This window comes from Phragmites australis, chromosome 3 (assembly GCF_958298935.1).
Source record: "Phragmites australis chromosome 3, lpPhrAust1.1, whole genome shotgun sequence".
Classification (NCBI taxonomy): domain Eukaryota; kingdom Viridiplantae; phylum Streptophyta; class Magnoliopsida; order Poales; family Poaceae; genus Phragmites; species Phragmites australis.
The window spans coordinates 38,165,188-38,186,568 of NC_084923.1; the positions used below are offsets into that span (position 1 = coordinate 38,165,188).

General features: G+C 43.8%; 3 protein-coding genes across 5 annotated transcripts; 1 reads left to right on the plus strand and 2 right to left on the minus strand.

Annotated features, from left to right (window-relative positions):
- The first annotated feature begins 3,292 nt into the window (after window positions 1–3,292).
- Window positions 3,293–5,735, plus strand: LOC133912990 (LOB domain-containing protein 4-like). The gene is made up of 2 exons (XM_062356006.1): window positions 3,293–3,702; window positions 5,000–5,735. Exons 1-2 carry the CDS (start codon window positions 3,496–3,498, stop codon window positions 5,372–5,374), a joined length of 582 nt encoding a protein of 193 aa, XP_062211990.1. The 5' UTR covers window positions 3,293–3,495; the 3' UTR covers window positions 5,375–5,735.
- Window positions 5,736–5,912: 177 nt separating this feature from the next.
- Window positions 5,913–9,803, minus strand: LOC133912992 (uncharacterized protein At4g15545-like). Of its 2 annotated transcripts, none has more exons than XM_062356010.1 (10): window positions 8,525–9,803; window positions 8,358–8,426; window positions 7,635–7,688; window positions 7,462–7,525; window positions 7,297–7,371; window positions 6,972–7,199; window positions 6,840–6,885; window positions 6,675–6,753; window positions 6,465–6,579; window positions 5,913–6,355 (listed from the first exon to the last, which is right to left on the minus strand). In XM_062356010.1, the coding sequence occupies exons 1-9, from the start codon at window positions 8,807–8,809 to the stop codon at window positions 6,487–6,489; spliced, it is 993 nt and encodes a 330-aa protein (XP_062211994.1). In that variant the 5' UTR covers window positions 8,810–9,803; the 3' UTR covers window positions 5,913–6,355; window positions 6,465–6,486. The 2 variants fall into 2 exon arrangements, with proteins under 2 accessions (XP_062211994.1, XP_062211993.1); XM_062356009.1 differs by having other exon boundaries at window positions 7,462–7,528.
- Window positions 9,804–10,032: 229 nt separating this feature from the next.
- LOC133912991 (membralin-like protein At1g60995) lies at window positions 10,033–20,008 on the minus strand. 2 transcript variants are annotated; one of them, XM_062356008.1, is made up of 15 exons: window positions 19,526–20,008; window positions 18,437–18,499; window positions 18,088–18,250; window positions 17,828–17,994; window positions 17,332–17,413; window positions 17,126–17,187; window positions 13,460–13,554; window positions 12,843–12,922; window positions 12,590–12,673; window positions 12,215–12,331; window positions 12,023–12,108; window positions 11,801–11,907; window positions 11,431–11,522; window positions 11,244–11,320; window positions 10,083–10,921 (listed from the first exon to the last, which is right to left on the minus strand). In XM_062356008.1, exons 1-15 carry the CDS (start codon window positions 19,688–19,690, stop codon window positions 10,460–10,462), a joined length of 1,902 nt encoding a protein of 633 aa, XP_062211992.1. In that variant the 5' UTR covers window positions 19,691–20,008; the 3' UTR covers window positions 10,083–10,459. The 2 variants fall into 2 exon arrangements, with proteins under 2 accessions (XP_062211991.1, XP_062211992.1); XM_062356007.1 differs by having other exon boundaries at window positions 10,033–10,921; window positions 17,828–18,250; window positions 19,526–20,007.
- Window positions 20,009–21,381: the final 1,373 nt, after the last annotated feature.

The following is a 21,381-nucleotide window of genomic DNA, read 5'->3' on the forward strand; positions in this document are numbered from 1 at the left end:
GGTCTCCTGTTCTGAGGGTCCACACCAGTCAATACCAGTTGGCAAAAGATTCTTTCCCGGACCAGGGTCCCACCGCGCGACCAGTTTGCATCTTTGCGACCAGGAGCCTTACCATATAAGGGATTCCCGCGATCAGCCATCGCTAGTCGCAGGACAGATACTCATCAAATCAGTCTATTCTTATTAAATGTATTCCACTCAAGTGTTTTTTCTTCCCCAGTCATTCCTCCCTAGTAGACAAGTCGTGGTCGGTGCAGTGGTGCCATGCCCCGTCCCGTAACATTAAACGTTACGGGACGGGCCTGTAGGTGTGTCAGACTGCTTCATAGGTGCACGTGCGAGACCGGTGATAGGACGGGGTGGACCGGCTGACCGAGGTGACATAGGTGTGGAGGTGTCCAGCGGATGGGATGGGCTCGACAGCTTCACCAGAACAAAAAAGGGCACGCACGCCACCCATTTTAAGTAGCCTAGGGGTGGAAGGTTTAGCTAAGGTATGAGTCAACGAAAAAGGGTCCACTTCTAAATTTTTCTTTTCTCTAGTATATAAAGAGAGGAGGATCCAGTTTATAAGGGACGATGGATAACCAATTCACAAACTCTAATAATAAAATACATAGTACATAGGGCTCTTATCATTCGGGAGATCTAAACCTGGATAATCTCTATGTTCTTGAGTTTATTACAGATACACACATCACAAGCGTTGTTCACGCATCCATCGATCGATACATGTGAAATGGCAAATCAGAGGATAATACACTTTTTAAATGTTGTAATTTATTTGTTATTTTTAATAGGAATTAATGTAAGGTTGTGACGTTGTATCGATGTAGATGGATAATTTTGTGACGTTGCACCATGGAGGTAATGTGGTGAGGACTGAAGATGATAGCGTACATTTGGAAAATATGATAGAGGGGATGTTGCTTTTTAGATAACCACCATGTTGCGGTGCTTTGGTTGACTGTGTGAAGGACAAGTTGGATTAGAGAGAGGAGGAGGTTGATGTTACTCCTTTCGTTTTTAAATATAAGGCGTATTAGTATTTAGAAAAGTTAAATTTTATAAATATTAATTAATAATTAATTAAATTATATGTATGTTTTAATGTATAAAAGTTATATTAATGCATATGTATTTCATAGATATTTTAATATAATATTAATTTTATTGCAATTGATAATATATTACAAAATAAATTAATAATTAAAAAATATTTTTAAAGACTTTTACAATTTTTAATACATTCTATATTTTAGGACGAATTGAGTATATTGAAAGAATAAATTGATATAGGTTCATGTTAGGGACCACGCATCAAGAGAATGACCCAAATTAATTGTGAGAGTGGGATGCTTACAACGAAATATGGATGCAATCAGAAGTTCGTTATCTGGATTTTATAGTGCGGAAGCTGTTGGGGGACCTACTTCGTGCCACCGTGGCAGGGAGCAGGGTTAAAAAACCGTCGGTAACCATCCAAAAATCGCAGTTACCGACCTTCTCGGTCCGATCCGGTTTTAGAAACCGAACGGTAACCGAAATTTAAATTCAAAAATTCAAAAAAATAAAAAATTTCAAAAAAATTTCAAAAAAAATCTTTAAAAAATAGACAAAATTCTAAGACCTTCTGTGAAAAAAAATTTCAAAAATAATGTCATTTGCATCATATTATATAGGGAGAAAGTTTAAAAAAAATGAAAAAAATTGAAGCGTGCGGCTCAGTTATTAACTCACGTTAAGGAAAAGTGTAACATGCAAACATATATTTTTCTTGTATAAAACGTATTTTAAGAGAATCTTTAAAATTGATTTCACTTTATTTAGAGTTTTATTAAATTCTCTATGATTTTTACAAAGTTCACAAGCAAAAAGTGAATATGTTAAGAAACAGCACTGTAATTAACTTTTTTATGTCTATTATTATTTTTTTCTACGTAAATCATAGTATAAATAAGCTAATAAAAGTGGTTTCACTAATTTTTTAGATGTGATGGGTCAGTTATGAATTAATCTAGTCGCAACACATTTACACAATCATGCATGTTACAATAACTAATTCATGAGTTCATGTATTTTTAAAAGATATAGGATCATGTAAGAAGACTAACAAAATTATTTTCATGATTTTTGGATTAGCAAAGAGTAAACTATGCATTTAACTTGGTTTAATAAATAAAATTTCTCACAGAAAATTTTGAACTTTTTTATGAGTATAAATACTTTTATCATGTAGATCATGTTACAAGGAAGCCAACAAAATTTATTTCACTTGATTTGAAGCTCAGATGAATTAGTTATTGATTTTACAGCCTTTTTTTAGGTTTTTTTGAACTGCGCTGAAATTCGATAAAACCGCTCGATAAATCGAGAAAACCGAGCGATTACCGACCCAAACCGCTCGGTAACCGACCAAATCAAAAATGCGAGAAAATCACTCGGTAACCGACCCAAACCGCTCGGTAACCGACCAAAACCGAGCGGTTACCGAGAGGGCAAAAACACGATTTTTTTGCAAAAATTCAAATTTTGCTGAATGAATTTTCTCCGATTTTTTTGAATTTTTAACGGTAACCGCAGTTACCACGAGATTTCGGTTACCGCCGAAGCTCGGTAACCGAGTTCTGGTCGGTAGCGTGAACCTTGGCAGGGAGTCGGCGCGATCGGGATCCTCATAGGAGCTACACTGTTGCTACATTGTTTGTGCTACAGTTCCACTGCAAATCACTGTTCACATACTCACATTTTACTGTTTTATCTGCTACAGTAAATACATTACCTACTCCGCTGCAGAGGATCGGGATCCGGAGTCGGCGTGGGTCAAGTAACGCCAACATACATCAGCGTTAAGTAATAGCACACCGAGGTCAGGATCTATTTTTGAAAAAAAGTTTCGCTAGAGTCTAGTATTTGTAGAAAAAATTCAAAGAAGGCCAAAAAAAATCCCTGCGCTGCTTGCGCCGCCATTAGTAAGGGGCCGGTCAAAGGAAGGACACAGTGGGACGGGTGAAATCGATGGATGGATGGATGGATCAAAACTCAAAAGGGTGGGGGAGGCATGCATGATGGTACATGCTGCGACTCAACTGCTCACCGTCCTTCCTCGCTCTCTCTCTACCGGTCTACCCAAGACAACTCAACTGCCCGCTGTCCTTTCTCTCTCTACTTTCGACTCTATTAAAAAAACTCCATCTACAATATTTATTTCATAATTTAATAACTAAATTAAAAAAAAGGAAATATACTATATCATCGCAGGAGAGAGGGACCGGAGCTTTGCCCAGCCCAGTCTATCTCTGCCTGCCTCCCTTCCTCCACTAAAAAGGGCCTTCCACGACCCCAACCAACCCGCCGATGCCCCGACCTGGCTACACTACACACCTAGGCCAGGCGCCCAATTTGGCGACGACCACCCAGGAGTGGAGTCTTGAGTGAGGGGTGCACACTGCTTGCACGCACACTCCGTCCGAGAGTTCTTGCCGCGCGGCGGCGATGAGGGACGCGGTGGTGATGGCAGCCGGCGGGAGGGCGGGAGGTGGCGGAGGAGGGGGAGTGGCGCCGTGCGCCGCGTGCAAGCTGCTGCGGCGGCGGTGCGCGGCGGGGTGCGTGTTCGCCCCCTACTTCCCGCCGTCGGAGCCGCACAAGTTCGCCAACGTGCACAAGGTCTTCGGGGCCAGCAATGTCAGCAAGCTGCTCCAGGTGCGCACCACTGTACTCGGCACGCGTGCGCTTGCACACACGACGGCGCTACGTTGCGCCTGCATGCTTGGATCTTGATGCTTCTCCGCTCGTCTAGTTGCCAATCCGCTCTTCGGTTGTTCAGCGTGCTCTGCTTCTGTACTGGTGACGGCAGTAGTTTGTGGAGCTTGTCTCTGCTTCTCTTGACATCAGCTAACTTCTCGATCTCTAGCATCAGTTTTTTTTTTCCCCATAGAATGCATTCCTGTGTCAATTCGCGAAGGGGCAAAAAAAATCTTGCATGGCCAAATTATCCTCGTGATGATTATTAATTACAAGTGGTGTTGCTTGCTTTGTTTCGACTACAGTTTGTCAATGTGTGCTGTAGATGTGGCTAGTCCAAGTGTTGTTCTTGTGACAGTCTGACAGTATCTGTCTCAGGTGGACTGCTTTGCCAAAAATAGCGCACTTTTACGTATCCAATATTCCAGTTTACAGAGTATTCTCACAGTGGTTATGCTTTCAGAGATCATCTCGGGTTAGCTAGTTTACAGTTTCACAATCTGCACTTGTCTCGTGTACACTGTTGAGCCAGAAGCTTGGTCGATTTTCCACCAATTTTGTTCTTGTTCTTGAGCTTGCTTAACTCTTAATCATGAACTTGACAAGGCATGGACAAATATCCTGCTTTCACTGCTCACTGGGGCCCAGTCATGTAGCCATCCAAGCCAGTGTAGTGCAACAATCAACCGGATCAAACAAAAAGATCGCCCAAACAAGAGTCAACGAATAAGATTTGCTGCATTTTCATCAGCATGTGCCCAGGGACATGTCTAGCCACCATAGATAGCTGTTGAGTACAAATCAAATAAATCGACAAGGACTTCTCCTTGCCCTTGACCATATCTCCAAACCAAAGATTTCCCCATGTGTCGAGCCGTCAGGAGCAGTCCATCAGTAGTGTACGGCCCCGTTTCTTCTGCATCACTCATTATCTTCAGACAAGAAATGCACATGCTATTTGAAAACGAAACTTTCGGCTGCGCCAAACATGCAAACATGTTCTTAATCCTTTCCCATTAGTTTTCTTGGAACAAGAACTCCAATAATCAGGTATCTATTCTTGGTCCTAATCTCCTAGGCTCCAAGTGTGTCTGCCACATGTATGATGAGAGGTATCTGCTACCTTCTCATGTGTATCTTTGAGATGTAGGAACACAAGTATCTTATTGTACATTGTCGTATCTATATCCTACTTTGTCATGTCTGCGCATGCACCGCTACTGAGGTTCTGAAACTTTTCCATGGAATTTTGCAGGAGATCCCGGTGCAGCACCGAGGGGACGCGGTGAGCAGCCTGGTGTACGAGGCGAACGCCCGCGTCAGGGACCCAGTCTACGGCTGCGTCGGCGCCATCTCGTCGCTGCAGCAGCAGGTGGAGGCCCTCCAGGCGCAGCTGGCGCTGGCGCAGGCGGAGATGGTCAGGCTCAACATGAGCAACGCCAACTTCGCGCACCGCCTCAAGGCGGCCCGGCGCTGTGGCAGCGGCGGCAACAGCAGCGCCGGCTCGCCGTCGTCCATGTCCTCGCCCAAGACGGTGGAGCCGGAGGCGCACTGCAAGACCACGCCGGAGCTGCTGGACTTGGTCATGGACCAGTCCAGCATGGACGAGTCCCAGTTCTGGTCCTACTAGGGTGTCTGACTGCATCAGGTGCTTCTGGGTCAGGTCAAGTTTAGGTTCTTCTAGCTGATTTAGCGTGCGATCAAGTGCCGTTTTGAGTCACAGATGGTCTGGTAGTTGGTATATAATATTGAACTATATGGCGAGTGTGCGCTGTAAGCCTGTAACAGCGTGACACTGGGAGGAAGGTGAACATAGAAGCCTTCTCCTATACCTTCTAGTATGTTCAGGGCTTGGTTTTTGGCTGTCCTTCCATGAGAAGTGGAACACTACTACAGATATTAGTGTGCATCATGCTAATATGCTATGCATTGCAAAGCCTTCCTTGCTGGCAGCATTTGCTCAGTAAAACAGGTGAACTCTGCTATGGAAATGCAGTTACTTTAATCTTTCTTACATCTAGTGTTTATTTCACTGTTGGTGCCTGGGGAATTATCTGCCAAGTTTTATTTAGCTGCGAAATGAGCTTCAGAGCAGAAGTCCACATTTCAGTTCAAAGAGAGCAAAACAAAAAGTCATACAACTAGAATAGGATAGAGACCACTGCAGGTGACGGTTGGGTAAAAATACTTTTCAAGTTTGTTGCACAGTTTTACAAGGATGGCCCCTCAACAAATTGTAACCAAATTTGGGCAACAAAATACTGTCCTATTTTATGAAAATACAGCACTAACATAAACAGCAGCTCTGTTGTTCAGAGGCAGATCTGATCATTCCGAGACCTAATGTAGATTATGGGACAAAAATTTGCAGCTGGGCATTGCACTCCACAACTAGGTGGCAATAAGTTACCGATGCAGTAACTTCATGTCATCTGCTGTGTTACATGGACATGTGCACGGGTGTCAGAGTCTGGCTTGGCTTGTGTTGGGGCATCCGATTTGGCGAAAAAATTTAGAACACACCAAATACCACTTGGAATCCGACACGGGTGCGCGAGTGTCTTGACTCGCAATGGATTTTGGATATGGGTGTCCTGGTAACATGGGTCATCTGCAATTCCAATAAGAAATTACCTTATTTTGTTATCATTAGATTTTCTGAGTGAATAGAATATGGATGAGAGACCATGGAGTTCATAAAATTTGATGGAAAATCTTACCAACTAAAGAACAACATGAAGCCTATGGCATGCTACGGTTTAGCAAGCCTTGGAAAGAGAGATAAAGGTCTTTGTTGTCTGGACCAAATATCTCTTCAGCCTTCTTGAGAGTTTCCTGGATGAGACGTAGATGTGAAAAGTTATGTGGTTTGGTGTTATGACACAACAGGATATCAATTCACAAATTAGTAAATGGAAACATCAACCAACCTCTCGTAACTGTTTATGGGCATTGAGCTCTTTGATGTTGGCTAAAAATGCTCCAAATTGTTCGTATGATAGACGGCTCCTAGAAGTTGTAATGACGTTTTGTAATTATAATAAATCATCCATCAAATTTGCTGATGTAGAAAAGAGGATAAGATATCAACTGACCTGGCCTGACGGAAAAACTCCTTTCCATCAATACGAGGAGTGCGACCTGAAAACCATAGCATTAACCATATTTATGCTATTCATGTAACATCATAGTTTCAGACAGCTATATGTCTTCAGAATAAAAGAAACCTGGGATGGGACGTCCCCGTGGAGGTGAGTTAGCCGCAGAGGATTGCTTGCTTGATGGATACCATGGTGTCATTGACATGTGCCCTTCAATTCGAGATCTAGGTGTTGCTGTAGTAGACATTCGCCTTGGAGAAGCAGAAGTGGACAATATTTTAGGAGTGGCCTCCGGAGTAAGGCGAGGGGTGATGTGAGATGAGAGGGCATATTTTTGAACTGGAGGCCTCGCAGCTGTACCAAACAGATACTTGAGAATACAAAGGATTGAAAATTATGTTGTCAGGATAATGACTACCAAGATGAACAATAATTGACAAGCTAACAAGACCTTCTCGGTTTGTATTCCCAGTATTCACAGAATCGCTCAATATATTTGTTGTAGAGTGGCTGACTGATCCACCATCTTCAATATTTAAAAGAAATAGAAAATTAGGGATCAATGTCAGATATTTCAATGGCTCATAGAAATGGAAGATTTTCAAGTAGATATAACCTCCACATGACGACACTTTCGATGCTATCGACTGATCACACGTAATGTCAACTGTTTCTTGTCGCTGCTTGAGAAGGGGTCAGCACATAATCAAGGGCAACAGTCAACCTCAACCCTTAACATAGCAAATACATATGAATAACATGATACACTGGGTAAATAGATGAACACACCGATGAACTATCATCGTGCAGTGACTGCATCAGATGCCTCTTGAATGACTCCAGCTGATCATAGAGCAGATATATTGTCATGTTGAGAATGTTGTCAAACAAAAAGGCTACATAAAACATAGACGAAGTGTAACTGACAAGCTGAAATATCATCTGGCTTGGTCTTCAGAGTTAAGAAACAAACTTTTTTTTTTCTTGATTTCATACCCAAAAAAGGGAAAAGAATATTTGTTCACTACTAAGAGTCTAAGATATGCCTTATTTAGGGGCCCCTATGCCTATTACCATGGCTGCAGATTGGGTAAATGATTTCATAGTTGATTAACATTTCACTTGGCACTTAGGGTGAGTTCAGCCCAGAAAACATCCGTGACTTGCTATCACTGTTCATCGATGATATTACATGTCTGAAGAATTCCATCCTTCTCTCTGGATCTCAATCCCACTTACAGCCTGAGAAATCACAATCCAGTTTCTCGTAATCCAATAATTTACTACTAAATGGCTCAAATAGAGCCTTCCCCTTCCTTCACCTAAACGTTTAGGACATCAGGCTGAGGAGGATGCGCGGTAAGATTCACAATAGTGTTCTACTGTTCCATCGTTCCAGCCAAGCTGCCTAAATAGTAACAAGTTTTCTAATCAAAGCTACACAGCACTAAAGCAACTCAGCAACCAATATCTACGAGGACAGCAGAATCGAAAGGGTCAAAGAGGCCCCACCTTCTGCAGGTCGCGCGCCAGCTTCTTGGACGTCTGCGCCAGCGAGTCCCGCTCCGTGCAGAGCTTAATCTGCGCCCACAACGCAAACACCGAATCCCCACAGTGAAATCAAGAGGCCAACCGAACCCAGTCCAAACAAACAGAAGGCCACGAGCGCCGGCACCCACATTGTCCTCGAGCGCGGCGCGGAGCCTGGCGTTGGTCTCCTGCAGCGCGGTGTCGAGCAGCGCCACCCGCTCCCGCAGCTCCCCGCTTTGGCGGTCCTTGTCCGCGGCCTCCGTCCTCAGCCGCGCCGCCTCCCGCTCCAGCCCGGACGCCCGCCCTGCCACGGCCAGCGCCGTGATGCGCCCCGCCAGATCAAGCTGCTCGTACGGGTCCCGCGGCAGCGCCGCCAGGACCTCGTCCGGCAGCGCGAAATCCCCCGCCGTCGCCGCGCCCTCCCCGAGTGGCATCCGCCGCCGCTAGATCTCTCCGAGGGAGGAAAGAAACTGAATCGGATTGGGCTGCGATGGATTATTCCTCTTTCCCTCTCGCTTGGGTTTCTCCACTTCGGAGAAAGAGGGGCGAGGGGAAAGAGACCGCTGCACCGCCGCAGGATCCTGGGTGCGTTTGGGGATTTTTCGGGCTCGAAATGGGCTCGGCGGCCGTCGCGAGGTTTGAAATTGTTTCGGGGGAGAGACCCCCCTCGCCTCGGTTCTGTTCAGTGGGCGCCCGAACTAGCAATTGTTTGAAACGGGGGGCACTGGGCAGTGAGGTGAGGTCGTACCTGTGCTCACAAGAAGATGCAGACATGCAGTACGAAATGGGAAAAATAAGCTAGCTGATGGAGGGGAAGGCTTTTCGTTTCAAAGGACTGTAGTCCGAGCGTCACCAATAATGTAGGTCAGTCAGATATAATATTTCTGATATCAGATTTGTATATAGGTGGAGAAGAAAGATAAATAAGAGAAAAACGTTATCTCTTAATATGTAGATAGACTATAACGCATAAAACATTAAAAAGAAGATAAAATGTGAATGTTGATTGGTTGAGAGAGAATGTAGATGGATGGACTAATTTTTTTTAAAAAAATTAGTGGCTATAGATCAACTATTGAAAAAGTTAGCTATTGCACTACATACTGATGATTTGAACAAAAATAATAGATAGTGACTAGCTATACTATTGGAGACGCTTTTATGGAAGACGAGTGCGAGATTTGGGCTCTACTGCGACTACTTTGCGTTGGTGTGCTCAGGGGTGGTGCAAGTTGTCTCTCAAATTATCTCTATGTGAACCCACACTTTTAAGCTCCCTACTTAGTCTCTTGCTAAAGAGATGACTCACCATGGTTCGAAGAAAATAAATAAAGAAACGACCCACTAAATCCGTGCAAGTGGTCTCTTAAATTTATCTATGCGTGACTCCAAACTTTTTAAGTTCTCTACTTGGTCTCTTTAGCAAGAGACGACCCATTGAAACGGCTAAAGTGGTACCGTTGTACATGCACCGCCTGCAACTCTAGACCATCACAAGCCACAATGCACGGCACATTGATGTACCGTGACGGGAAAATGGCACCACTTTCAACTTCGAAGAGACTGCAATCAGAAAAAAAGGGCAACATTACAATATCCAGAGTTTCTAGAAATTAATTTGCAAACACTAAGCTGGAAGTTGGAAGTTGGAACAACATATGCAACGATGAATTCATACCATTGATTTGTAGAATGCAGGCACAGGTGTACACAGCAGCATTGCATGTTGCAGCACCCACACATGGGATACAACGAATTTGCACAACATTCAGGATGCTGTGAGTTGAAGAACATTTCTGTACACGACTGGAACGGGCATCCCCATTCAGACGGTAGGAAATGCACACATATCATGAATAGATACAATTCAACATCCTTACCTACTAACAAAAAAAGAGATGATACCAACTAATATGGTATGTCCAGACAACGCCGGTCTGTATATGCTGCCATCAGTGTTCATCATTATCCTTTGAAGGGGGTGCTGGTTATATATCAGCTTAGCAAAAATTGATAGTCCACCCAATCACCCACTGTGAGTACCATTTCGTCTTCAATCCTCCTCCACTTTCATCGTCAAGATTCTATGTCACCTGGTCATTTTCATTTCGAGGAGGATCGGTGAAATCTTGACCATGATCACGGACATCTCTGAACATAGAGAAGAAAGAAACTATGCCATCAGAAGCACTGCCTCCTAACAACCATAGTAAAAGGGAACCAAATGGATTCAGGGAGCCCGAGCCTGCAGGGGCATTTCCAGCTTGCTGAGGGTCTTGGTCTTGATATTGGATAGGATTGTTGTCTGTTGGTTCTTCATTTTCGTTCTGTTGACCCTCTTGCTGGTTCCTGGCAGACTCATCCTGAACCAATAGGGCATCTGCTTCACGAGCAGCACCAAGGCCATCGTTTATTGTGCCAGGGTCCCTCACATTTACCCTAGCAATGTGTAAGGTAGATGTGTAGATAGTTGAGGATGTAATCTGGACACCTGTCTGTTGGTGAATGTGAGCTCGACTCCGAATGAATCTCTGGAGAGCTGGCACCTGAAGCACAAGAAGCCAGTATGAAGTAACACAATGGGTGTCTGGGTGACAATGACATGTTAAAGCTGATGAAGCCACCACGTAATATATGCATCCTAACCTATCCTCCGCAGTGAATAAACCGACTTTCAGTGAGCTTTCAAATGCAATACGTAAGAAATTTGCAGAGTGATATTAAACTTAGAAACATCTAATGGTAACCAATGATCTTTTCCACATGAAAAAATGTGAACAGGATATCAAAATATTAAACAAGCTAGTAACAAGCCTTGGATAAAAAAGAAGAAATACACAAACACAACACAAGACGATATTAACTTACTTCAAAACGGTTCCAAAAATATAAAATCAGATGCTGCATGAATGCGGCTGTAGCAGAGAAAGCCAGATAAGAGAAGCCTGGTAAAGCATACATCAATGCATAAGTCATAAAGTGATAGAAATACCACCATTAGTTTATCTACAGAAAAACAATATCAAGTATCTGATACCTACTGAGTTTTACATACCATAAGTATATGAGAAGAAGTAGATGTGGAAAACCAGAAAATACAGCAAGAAAAAACGTGGAAAGAACTGCATAGATATAGATGTCCGCACACTGCAAAATAAGGATCAGAAATTTGAAATCATTAGCTTCAACAAAGTTTGTTCTGCAGAAGATCAGTTCTGATAAATACATGCATGTGAGCTGCCTTATACTATCTCCACATGCCAAGCGACCTCTTTTTAGATTTCTTGACCCTGAAATATATCTTAATTGCTCTCTCAACAGTTCTACTGAGCAAAGCCTAGTTATTCCAAAAAAGGATGGAAGTCTCCCAATAGCAGTGGAGCAATCATAAACAATTCCAGTAAAATTTCCATGGAAAACATTACCTGATCATCGTGAATAGCTCACATAACCATACAAGAGTCAAAACAAGAAACGCAAGCAACTGATCATCGTAGAACTCAAATAGAAAAAAGAGGATCCCAATCATAATCTACAAAATCAGAACAAAAGAATGATGAGCTATGCAGAAATTTGGTGAAGCCTGCAGCTATACATTTTCTTTACAAACTTCAAATATTTCAAAACACCAAAGAATATTCCCATACCGGAACAAAAACCAATGATTCGATGACATGCACGAATATCAACTGAAAAGTGGGCAGTTGGTAGCGTGCATGGTGTTGAAGCTGCACTGAAAATTTCAAGGAAGAACAGCACAGCATGTATTATTTGCGAATCAAGTAAAAGTTTAAGCACATAGCAGTCCCAGGTTGCAACATACAGAAAGAAACACAAACCTGTGAACCTAAGCATGCGGGATTGTGTTTCTCTTAGAGTAAATGAAACAGACATGGTGGTTGTGAAAAAGACAAAGAGTGACATTAGAAGAACACCACACTTTGTCACAAAGTAATCTGCAAACACCAAAGTTGCAATGCATCAGAATTGATGCACAGAGAGGAGACAGGAGTCTTATGTATGTTATGAAAGGCAATCAGAAGGCTGCAACAAAATGTAAGAACTTATTGGTTTCATATTTTCTAACTAAAAAGTTCACTGCAATTTAGTAGCTGGAATGTATAAAACATTGATAGCACAATACCTACATCACTGGGAAAAAACACCAAGGAGTTAGGCCAACATACTGAGAAAACAAAGTTAACTATACAAACCTCCAAATCTTGTAGGACCTTCTGGTGGTTCATGCCCATAACTGAGATCATAAAGCTCCTTTGTCTGAAAGTTGTACAGATAGCCTGCATATCATACCAAAGTGCAAAAGACTAGTGTATAACAGGGTGTAATGCAAACAATTACACAAAATGCTAAAAACTGAAGTTCAACATGCTTCCAATCATTAATTCATTATGTAAAATTATTCTGATGATCAAAGCTGGCACAAGCACAATTGGATCATAAGCGTACCATGACCAGGAGCATTCACCAAGCTGTTTGTAAGTATAGTATCATAGCCAACAATGCTGTTTATTAAAAGCTGCTGCCACCTGAAAAGAAAATAGTAGAAAAGTTTTGATTTTTATTCTGCTGCAGACAACTCAATTGCATAGTATCGGTACAAAGAGGACATGTGTGAATCACTGGACTACTAACGCATCCCATACACCCACTAGAGAAGTGTAATGAAGGAAAACATAAAGAAAGAAAGAAATGTCTTTCTCACATTTGTGTACAAACTGCAAACAAATGAATTTTTTTATTAAATCATCGAAAATTTCATGTTTGCAAAAAGATAGGAATTATTATCGCAGTGCTCATTGAAATATGGCACCAGTTCCCCTTATACTGTGCCATCACAAGCAGGTGAACAGTGTTGTCTGCAGTCAAATTTCACAAGATCCCAGCCAAATACAACATGCAGTGTGTTCGCATGTTGGTACGAAGGGTTTTCCCCTTGAAATTTAGATCACACCAAAATTGTCAGTTTATGAGAAGATGCTAATACTCCAGTAAAACTTGCAATTTGTGCTTGCATTTAAAAGCTTGCAAACATGGAGGAGGTTCAAGAAAGACTAAACAATAACCTATTTCCGAAGCAAGGATTTCGAGCAGAAATTGTGATATTGATTGTTCGGACACCATGACGAATTTTAGCCCCTTCAGAAAGCAAGAAATATCCCTGCAGCAAAGAAATTAACACGTAAGAAAGCTCCTAAAGCGAATATGTTAGGGTAAACATCAGCTGTGAGGATAGCCAGACAACGTCGGCCGTTAGGGGAGAAATTAGATCATAGATTGGGAAGACAGTATATTAAAGAAGACAACATATTAAAGGAGACTAGACAAGGGGACTGAAAACTAGATTTATTCTTCTTACTTGATTACAATGGTGTTGCGCCCTTCTTTATATAAGAGAAGGCCCTAATAATCTAAATTAACAAATCTTATCTCTAAAACCAACTAATAGATCTTATCTCTAACTAATCTAATCTGATCTCTAACCGCGCTACAGTAACAAGCGGCTACAGTATCCGCCGGTAAACAGTAATTCCAGCACGTAACATAAAACGAAGAACAAATGGGTCTTTTGATCCTCTTTACCAACTCAAGTATTGCATGTAGTTAATTCAATAAACTATATGCCACCAGCCAAACCTATTGTCACATACAAGGGTGTGTCTGACTGTCATATGGGCCCGACGCTCAGTGTGGACTACAAAAGGGGAGCAAAGCCAAACAGTTGGGCATCAAAGAACAAAATGGAATAGTCCTCTTCCTCAGGTCTTCTTCCCCAGTCCCAGATTCTTCTCTGATCCCCCAATCCCCCTTGCTTGCTTCTAATCCCCAATCTCCAATTGCTTCTCTTCCTACTCTATTGCTCTTCCCAATCTAAGCTCCACTTCTCCCCATAATTGTACCCTGTTATTGTGATTGGATTGGATTGGGCAGTAGGAATAGCTAAGGCTTGTGCTGATTCAAGTATTTGTGAGTTGATTTGGTTGTCCGATCGATTGGAATCGTGACAATTGGTACCAGAGCCGTCGATCCCCGGAGCTGTGGTGCGGCAGCCATGGATTACATTGGTGGAGGAGTTCATGGTGGAAGTGCTCGCCACCTGTTCGGTTAAATGTCGAACTGAATTAACACCACCCCGAGCCGTCTTCTTCGCGTCACCGTCAGCCTGGTGCAGTACCCGGTGACCGAGGAAGTGCTGGACGCAGTCTACGACATCTACGGGGCAATGAAGGTGTAGGTGCTCGCGTCGTCGACCACATGGCGTGTTGAGGCCTTGGTTCGGTTCCGGTCGAGCTAGAACGCGGAGCGGGCTCAGGGCATCACCCACGGGCGCTACCTCTATGACAAGTGCTGCTCGTTGGATGTCCAATTTGTGCATTCCGTCGACAATCACGTCAGTGTGTCGGCGACCACCCCTACAACGGGGTACACTGCGGTGTCAGCATCCGCGCTGGCGTCAGCGACCGCTACTACTTCCGCATCCGCGTGCCCTGCTGTTGTGTCCGCTGTGACATCCTCCTTGGCGTCGGCGTCCACCATTGTCACTCTGGCGACAATAGCCGTGCCTACATCCACCACCACGCCAACATCTGCCAGCGCCTTCAATGCTCCTACATTGACAGCGACTTCGGCGCCAACAACCGCCGTATCCGCACCCAAGTCTGTCTCGGCATCGATGACTACCTCTGTAGCAGCTCCCGTTTTGGCCCAGGCTGAGATCCCAAAGAGGTTCACGGCACTGCAGGCTTCCATCGCGGCCATTTTGGTGTCGATGCGCTCGCTGGTAGCTGCGACGTGCTCTCTAGTGTCACCAGCTTCCGCTGCAGCTCGGTACACCGACACAACCACCGAACCCGCTTCCGCCGTCGCGCCTCATCACCACCCCAACCAGATGCCGCTCAGCCTCGTCCACATCACCCCAAAGCTGCTCAGGTATCCTCCGACAAAGAGGCTATGGCGACGATGGGTGTGGCTGCTACCACAACAAAGACAGTGATGTTTGACACACCCAAGGCATCTTCACCGACCCCTTCATCTCTACTGCAGATCTGACGTCTCTGGTGCCGCATCTGTCGCAAGCGGGGCAGGAGGATCCCGTGTTGAAGGAGCTAGCTCCACCACGCATTGATGAAGCGGTCGCAGCTCCACCACCCGTCGACGAGACAGTCGCCTAATCCCCCTTGCTTGCTTCTAATCCCCAATCTCCAATTGCTTCTCTTCCCAGTCTATTGCTCTTCCCAATCTAAGCTCCACTTCTCCCCATAATTGTACCCTATTACTGTGATTGGATTGGATTAGAGTATTTGTGAGTTGATTTGGTTGTCCGATTGATCGAGTATTTGTGAGTTAATTTGGTTGTCTGATTGATCAGGATCATGACACCTATATTGCTAAAAGCACCTAATTGTGAATATGCCACTGCTTCTCAACATCCTTATACGTTGGGTGAATATGCCACTGTAATAAGGTTGAACTTCTTTCACTGAGTCAAAATGATTGTTCTTTGTTTTACCCTCGCCAACATTAGAAAATTACATACATAGTGCCTCTTCGTCAATGTGCTGAGGACGATTTCATCCAATAGCTTCCAGGTTAGTGCTTTGTGTTTTGTGAGTAGTTGGCATGCCGAGATGGAGGCTGGCAATACCTTATGACTGCTCAGAGTGCTCACCAGCAGTACAACGAGCAGCAGTGCTGGTCGGTAATATAGGGATCGGCATGGATCGATCTATGGATCCACTCTAGTTCAACTTAATTAACTAACTAGATTATATGAGCTAGAAAAATTGTCGAGTTAGTTAATTAATCCCTACGGCAATAACCTGCCACTTCTCCAACATGTTGGGACAACGTGGGATGCAGCTAATAGTGAACAAATGCGGTGGGCTGGTGGCCAAGTAAGGCGAATTGCAGCTGGGAGAGCAATGACGATAGATAGAGAAGGCTAGTAGCTTCATCTGTATCCAATCACACACATGGCAGCATCAGATATGGAGCTCAATCACATCACCTCCATCTTGTTCCACCTCGTCACTGGAGGCTACACTGATGTTAGTGGAGGTTGTGTTGTGAGCTCGCTGGAGGATAGGGCGCTCAAGCAGTAATGGAGAAGTTTGTAAGGATATGAAGCGGACAAAGCAAGGGTACTAATGGGATTTAAAGGAAAGTATTCTCATAATGGCATTTTTCCCTAAATATGTCAAGAAGCAGTGACATACTCGCAATAAGTCGATTTTCGATGGTATATTTACCAGCTGAGGATTGACTAATTGCATACACACAATTTCCTCACCTAATTGTAGCATATAAGTTTCAATCATGTTCAACAAAAGTTTATATTCTCATTGTGCTAAGAAATAAGAAGTTCATCAACAAGAAGCATACTAAGAGCCTGTTTGGCAGAACTCCCAGAGCAACTTCCCGGCTGAAATCAGGAGGAGCTTTGCCAAACAGCAGCTTTCAGCTTTTAACTCCCTGAGTGGAATCCGTGAAAGTGATTCTCTGAAATAAACTAAAAGCTGGGGAGCTGAAAAAAGCAGTTTCCCCTGATTCACTTCCTGCACAGAATCACTTTCTCCATATAGTTCATTCTAGAGAATCACTTTCAGTCACAGGATCACTTCTCACAGAGAATCACTCTCCATAGAGAATTTGAATCAAGGAGATCTCTACCAAACAGGCCCTAAAGCAGCCAAAGTGGCCAAGTGATATCAATATGGCAGGAAGAGTCTCACCTTCTCCACACCATATAAATAGGTAGGCTCAAATGCTTTGCTTCTCCTCTCAAACCACTGCACTGTATCAAACAACATAAGCTAGGAAGAAGTTAGAAAACTAATGCTGGGAGTTCGCAGTACAAGGACAAGGTTAATAAGATTCATGCAAGCACTATTCTAGGATGAGGCATCGTAGAATATGATCAGTTAACTGCAAACATTACCTATTGTCAAATGAAGATGATCCATGCTTGGTAGTTGAAGATCCTTAATGATATGGAGGAAGTCATTCCAATTTGATCTGACCTATTGTTTGAATAAGCAAGAAAATATCCTAGGGAATAAAATATATGCATATTTGACTAATTAGGTGATACGTAAAACCAGAAACACACAGATCATGCACAAGCAAATACATAAAGAAAAAAGATATGATACCACTTTATGGAACTCAGCATCTTCATGAGCATTCTTTTTCTTAATCTGAATCTTGATGAATAGTATAACAGCAATCTTTTTCTTGCATCTTCACAAGCGCTTCTCAAAAAGCAAGATGAAAGGCTAACAAACACCCAAGAACTAACTTTTTTAAGAAAAAAATGATCTAGCAACTTTTCGCTACCTCAAAAAAAGATCCATCATCCGTCAAGGACCAACAAAAGGAGGGTTTTCAGGGGAAGTGTGGAGGCAGTTTAAAACAATACTGGTCAAACTTCTTACCATTAACTGGAGGGTATTCTCTGAAAGATGCTTTATGTTTCTCCAGAATGAGACAACACAAAAGTACCACTTTCTGAACAAATATGACACTGCTGCTTTAAACAACTCCTTAGCAGATAAAGGATGGTGTACAGAACCCTCTCCAGCTGCCTTGAAGTCTGGTACGCCTGGAATAGTCGTGGAAACAGTTGTGTCAGCTGCATTCTCTGATTGAGGCTCGAATTCTTTGTCTCCCTTCCAAGTTCTAAACATTAGCTTACTCCTTCGAGCTCCAGGGCCAACCCAAGTTGACCAAAACTTAGATGCCAAAATATTGAACTTATCACCATTAACCTCTAGAATTTTCTCAGCTGAACGTCCCAGGTTCTGGAGATCCATGATATACGAAGCACCTCTGCTGGCCCATAGTCCCCCACTGATAATCTACAACTCATACCATGGGAGAAGTTTGAAATTGCCACCAATAGAAAACATTTTTAGTATCGTAAACAGGAAAAGTTACAAGGAACATTACTATCTTCCAGGAATGGAAAGGAAACGAAGAAGAGAGTTTACACAGTAGCTAAGACTCAACAAAAATGCAACGAGTAACATGACATCAACATGTACCTTGATTTGGACAAGTTGTGCTTCTCCAAATTCAATTCCAGAAAACTCACTTGAGCAGCCCGGCTTCGCATGCAAAAGAAAATTCAAAGTTGAGAAGCTACAAATAAACACTGGACCCAGATATATGGACCGGAAAATCAAAGAGCATTAGCAATTGAGCCCATCACATAGGGTTTCATTCTTTTCTTTTTTCCTACAGATATTCTTTTTTTTTCCCAAATCTAGGCTTTTGTGTTACACGGCTCCAGCTCATGTGAAAAATTCTATCAACTTTCTCTTTCTACCTAGTTCACATGACTATATGAATTATAGAGAACCTGCTTCTAGATGTACAAAGATATAGACAGGTTTTTTAGATGACCGTGGTTATAGTTGCATGCCCTTGCTTGGTATGATGGCAGTATGTGCAGCTGTGCTATACTGCTATATGCATATAAACATCTCATAGTTCATTAACTATTTATTTTGTGCTCAATTTCATGCATCACTAATCCCTTGTATAAGGATGGATAAACTTGATCAATTGGATTAGCTCAATTTAACTTGCAGCAACTTAATGAGATCAACAATTGAAGTCTGTGTTAAAATGAGTGAAGACATAGGTACAGAATGTATAATCATATCGATTGAAAGTCCAGCACTAATCAACAGAAGCGGAAGGCAACACTATTTATATGAATTAACTAATACTTAACTTTTTTTCTTCCTAGTTCATCTAAACACCACAAATCATAAGCATGTTCAGGCACATATTTAAATAGAACTTTGCGCGGTAACATCACAAATGAGGATCGGAAGGCAAAAGTTCCTCAGATAATAGCCTCAAAATCATCAGCACAGCGGATATGTTAGCTCTGTTTCCACAGTTTACATCGACATGGCAGCATTAGCACCGCAGACTCAAATCACCGTAGCTAGCACGAATTGCCCACCCAAAACCCGGTGACTGCTCTAACAGAAGCCCAGGAGAAGCGCCAATTCCGGCCCCAAAGAATCACAGAGCAGCAGCAGCAGCAGCAACATCAACAACCACAACACCAGGAGACTAAGCAGGCCACTAGGATTACCCGGAGACGGGCTCTGACTCACCTGCTGCACGAAGTTGGTGTGCATGACGACGAGCAGGCAGAAGAGCGCGACGGCGCCGGCGAGGTAGAGGTACTCGAGCGCGAGGCGGATCCGCGGCGTGAGCAGCTGCGACAGCATCCCCGACAGCCGGGCGTGCACCCGCAGGAACGTCTGCTCCGGATCCATCCCCCGCCCCGCGCCCGCGCCCGCGCCGGCGCCGGCCACCTCCAAACCCTAACCAGGGCCGCGCCCCCGCCCCCTCGACGGAAGCTTCGATTCGATTGGGATTGGGATAGGAGTTTGGATTTTGGAAACCGGAGCGGATCGAGGGAAAGCGGCCCCGCCGCTAGCTAATTCGGTGGTGGGGAAATTGGTTTGGGGAGTCGGGATTTGAATTTCTCCAGCCGCAGCCGCATTCGCTTTCCCCTCTCTCTCTCTCTGTTCCAGTACTGGGGTTCTTTCTTGGGGAATGGGCTATCCGTGTGTAGGCGGCGGAGCGCACACAGCAATTTTGGCTGGCGCCGGCACGTTGGTTGGTTGCTGGTATTAAACTTTGTCCACCTTAGGGTAATTTTAGTGTATTTTTTTTAAGAGTACGGAGGACAAGCTACCAAAATTTGATTCAGCGTGGACCCCACAACTAAATAAAAAGTTGCATGCGCCAACAACGAGCAGGAGGACCGCTGTGGCAGCGAAGGGGACAAAGAGCCCATGATTGTTTATTCATAGCACCAGGAGGTAACTTTAGCATCAGTTCCAAGCATTTTGGCATAGCATCTCACAATTTAGAAGTTTGGTAGTGAAGCTAAGACCTAAAATATTCTATTTGCACCCTTATTTTCATATGGTGGAGCTACCCTTAGCCATAGATAGAAAGTGTTGATTCAACAAACACCTTAACTTGGACCCCACCATGCCACCACGGTCGGGACGACGAGCGGTGCCTAGCGACACTGATTGACTGTTGCTCACAGTTTCCTTGCCAACAGTAGAACTATGGGAGGGAAGATTCAAGGTTGCCAATACTTGAGGCCACATGGTCTTCTAAGAACCACTCAATGCTAGTCACTGGCGAAAACTGTTGTACCAGACCCATCGATTTAATCACTAGGCACTAGCTAGGCACGTTGGTTGGGTTGGGTCTGGCTATGGTATCAGACTTTGTCCAGCTTAGGGTAACTTTAGTGTATATATTTCTCTAGAGGGTGTTATAGGAGGACGAGTCATCAGAAGCTAGCTTAGCAAAATTTGCTCCATCGTGTAGCTCCTTTAACGTGGGCCCCATAACCAGATAAAAAGTTGTATGTGGCAACAACGGGAAGGAAGATAGTTGTGGCAGCAAAGAGGACGAAGAGGGTGAGCACATGATTGTTTATTCATAGCACTGGGAGCTAAATTTGGCACCGGTTCCAAGCATTTTGGCATAGCACCTCACTGCTCCAATGTTTGGTAGTGAGATTCTCTTAACACCCTCATTTTTCGCACGTTGGAGCTACCCTACGATAGACAAAAAAATGTCGACCCAACAGACACCCTAACTTGAACCCCACCATTCCACCACAACCGGGATGGCGAGCGGTGCCCGATGACACTGGCTAACTGCTGCTCGCCGAGTTTCCTTGCCAACAGTAGAGCTGCGGGAGGGAAGGTTCAAGGTTGCCAACACTAGAGGCTAAATGGCCTATTAAGAATCACTCACCATCAGTCACTAGTGTAAACTATCATACCAAACCCACCGATTCAATCATAGGCACTAGATAGGCCTATACGACATGCACTAGGCCTATACAACGTATGTATTTTCTCAAGTAAAAAACGTAGGCGGCCCGACTCATGCCCATTTATGTTATCCAGTGGGATTTTTGGGCCGGGCCTAG

Coding starts and splice junctions, on each gene's coding strand:
- LOC133912990 (XM_062356006.1), top strand. CDS start 3,496: ATGAGGGACGCGGTGGTGATGGCAGCCGGCGGGAGGGCGGGAGGTGGC. Junction 3,703..4,999: donor ATGTCAGCAAGCTGCTCCAG/GTGCGCACCACT, acceptor GGAATTTTGCAG/GAGATCCCGGTGCAGCACCG.
- LOC133912992 (XM_062356009.1), bottom strand. CDS start 8,809: ATGCCACTCGGGGAGGGCGCGGCGACGGCGGGGGATTTCGCGCTGCCG. Junction 7,529..7,634: donor TGCACGATGATAGTTCATCG/GTGTGTTCATCT, acceptor CCCCTTCTCAAG/CAGCGACAAGAAACAGTTGA. Junction 6,886..6,971: donor ACGGGGACGTCCCATCCCAG/GTTTCTTTTATT, acceptor TATGGTTTTCAG/GTCGCACTCCTCGTATTGAT.
- LOC133912991 (XM_062356007.1), bottom strand. CDS start 19,690: ATGGATCCGGAGCAGACGTTCCTGCGGGTGCACGCCCGGCTGTCGGGG. Junction 18,251..18,436: donor CACAACTTGTCCAAATCAAG/GTACATGTTGAT, acceptor TATGAGTTGTAG/ATTATCAGTGGGGGACTATG. Junction 12,923..13,459: donor AATCCTTGCTTCGGAAATAG/GTTATTGTTTAG, acceptor TTTTCTTTTCAG/GTGGCAGCAGCTTTTAATAA.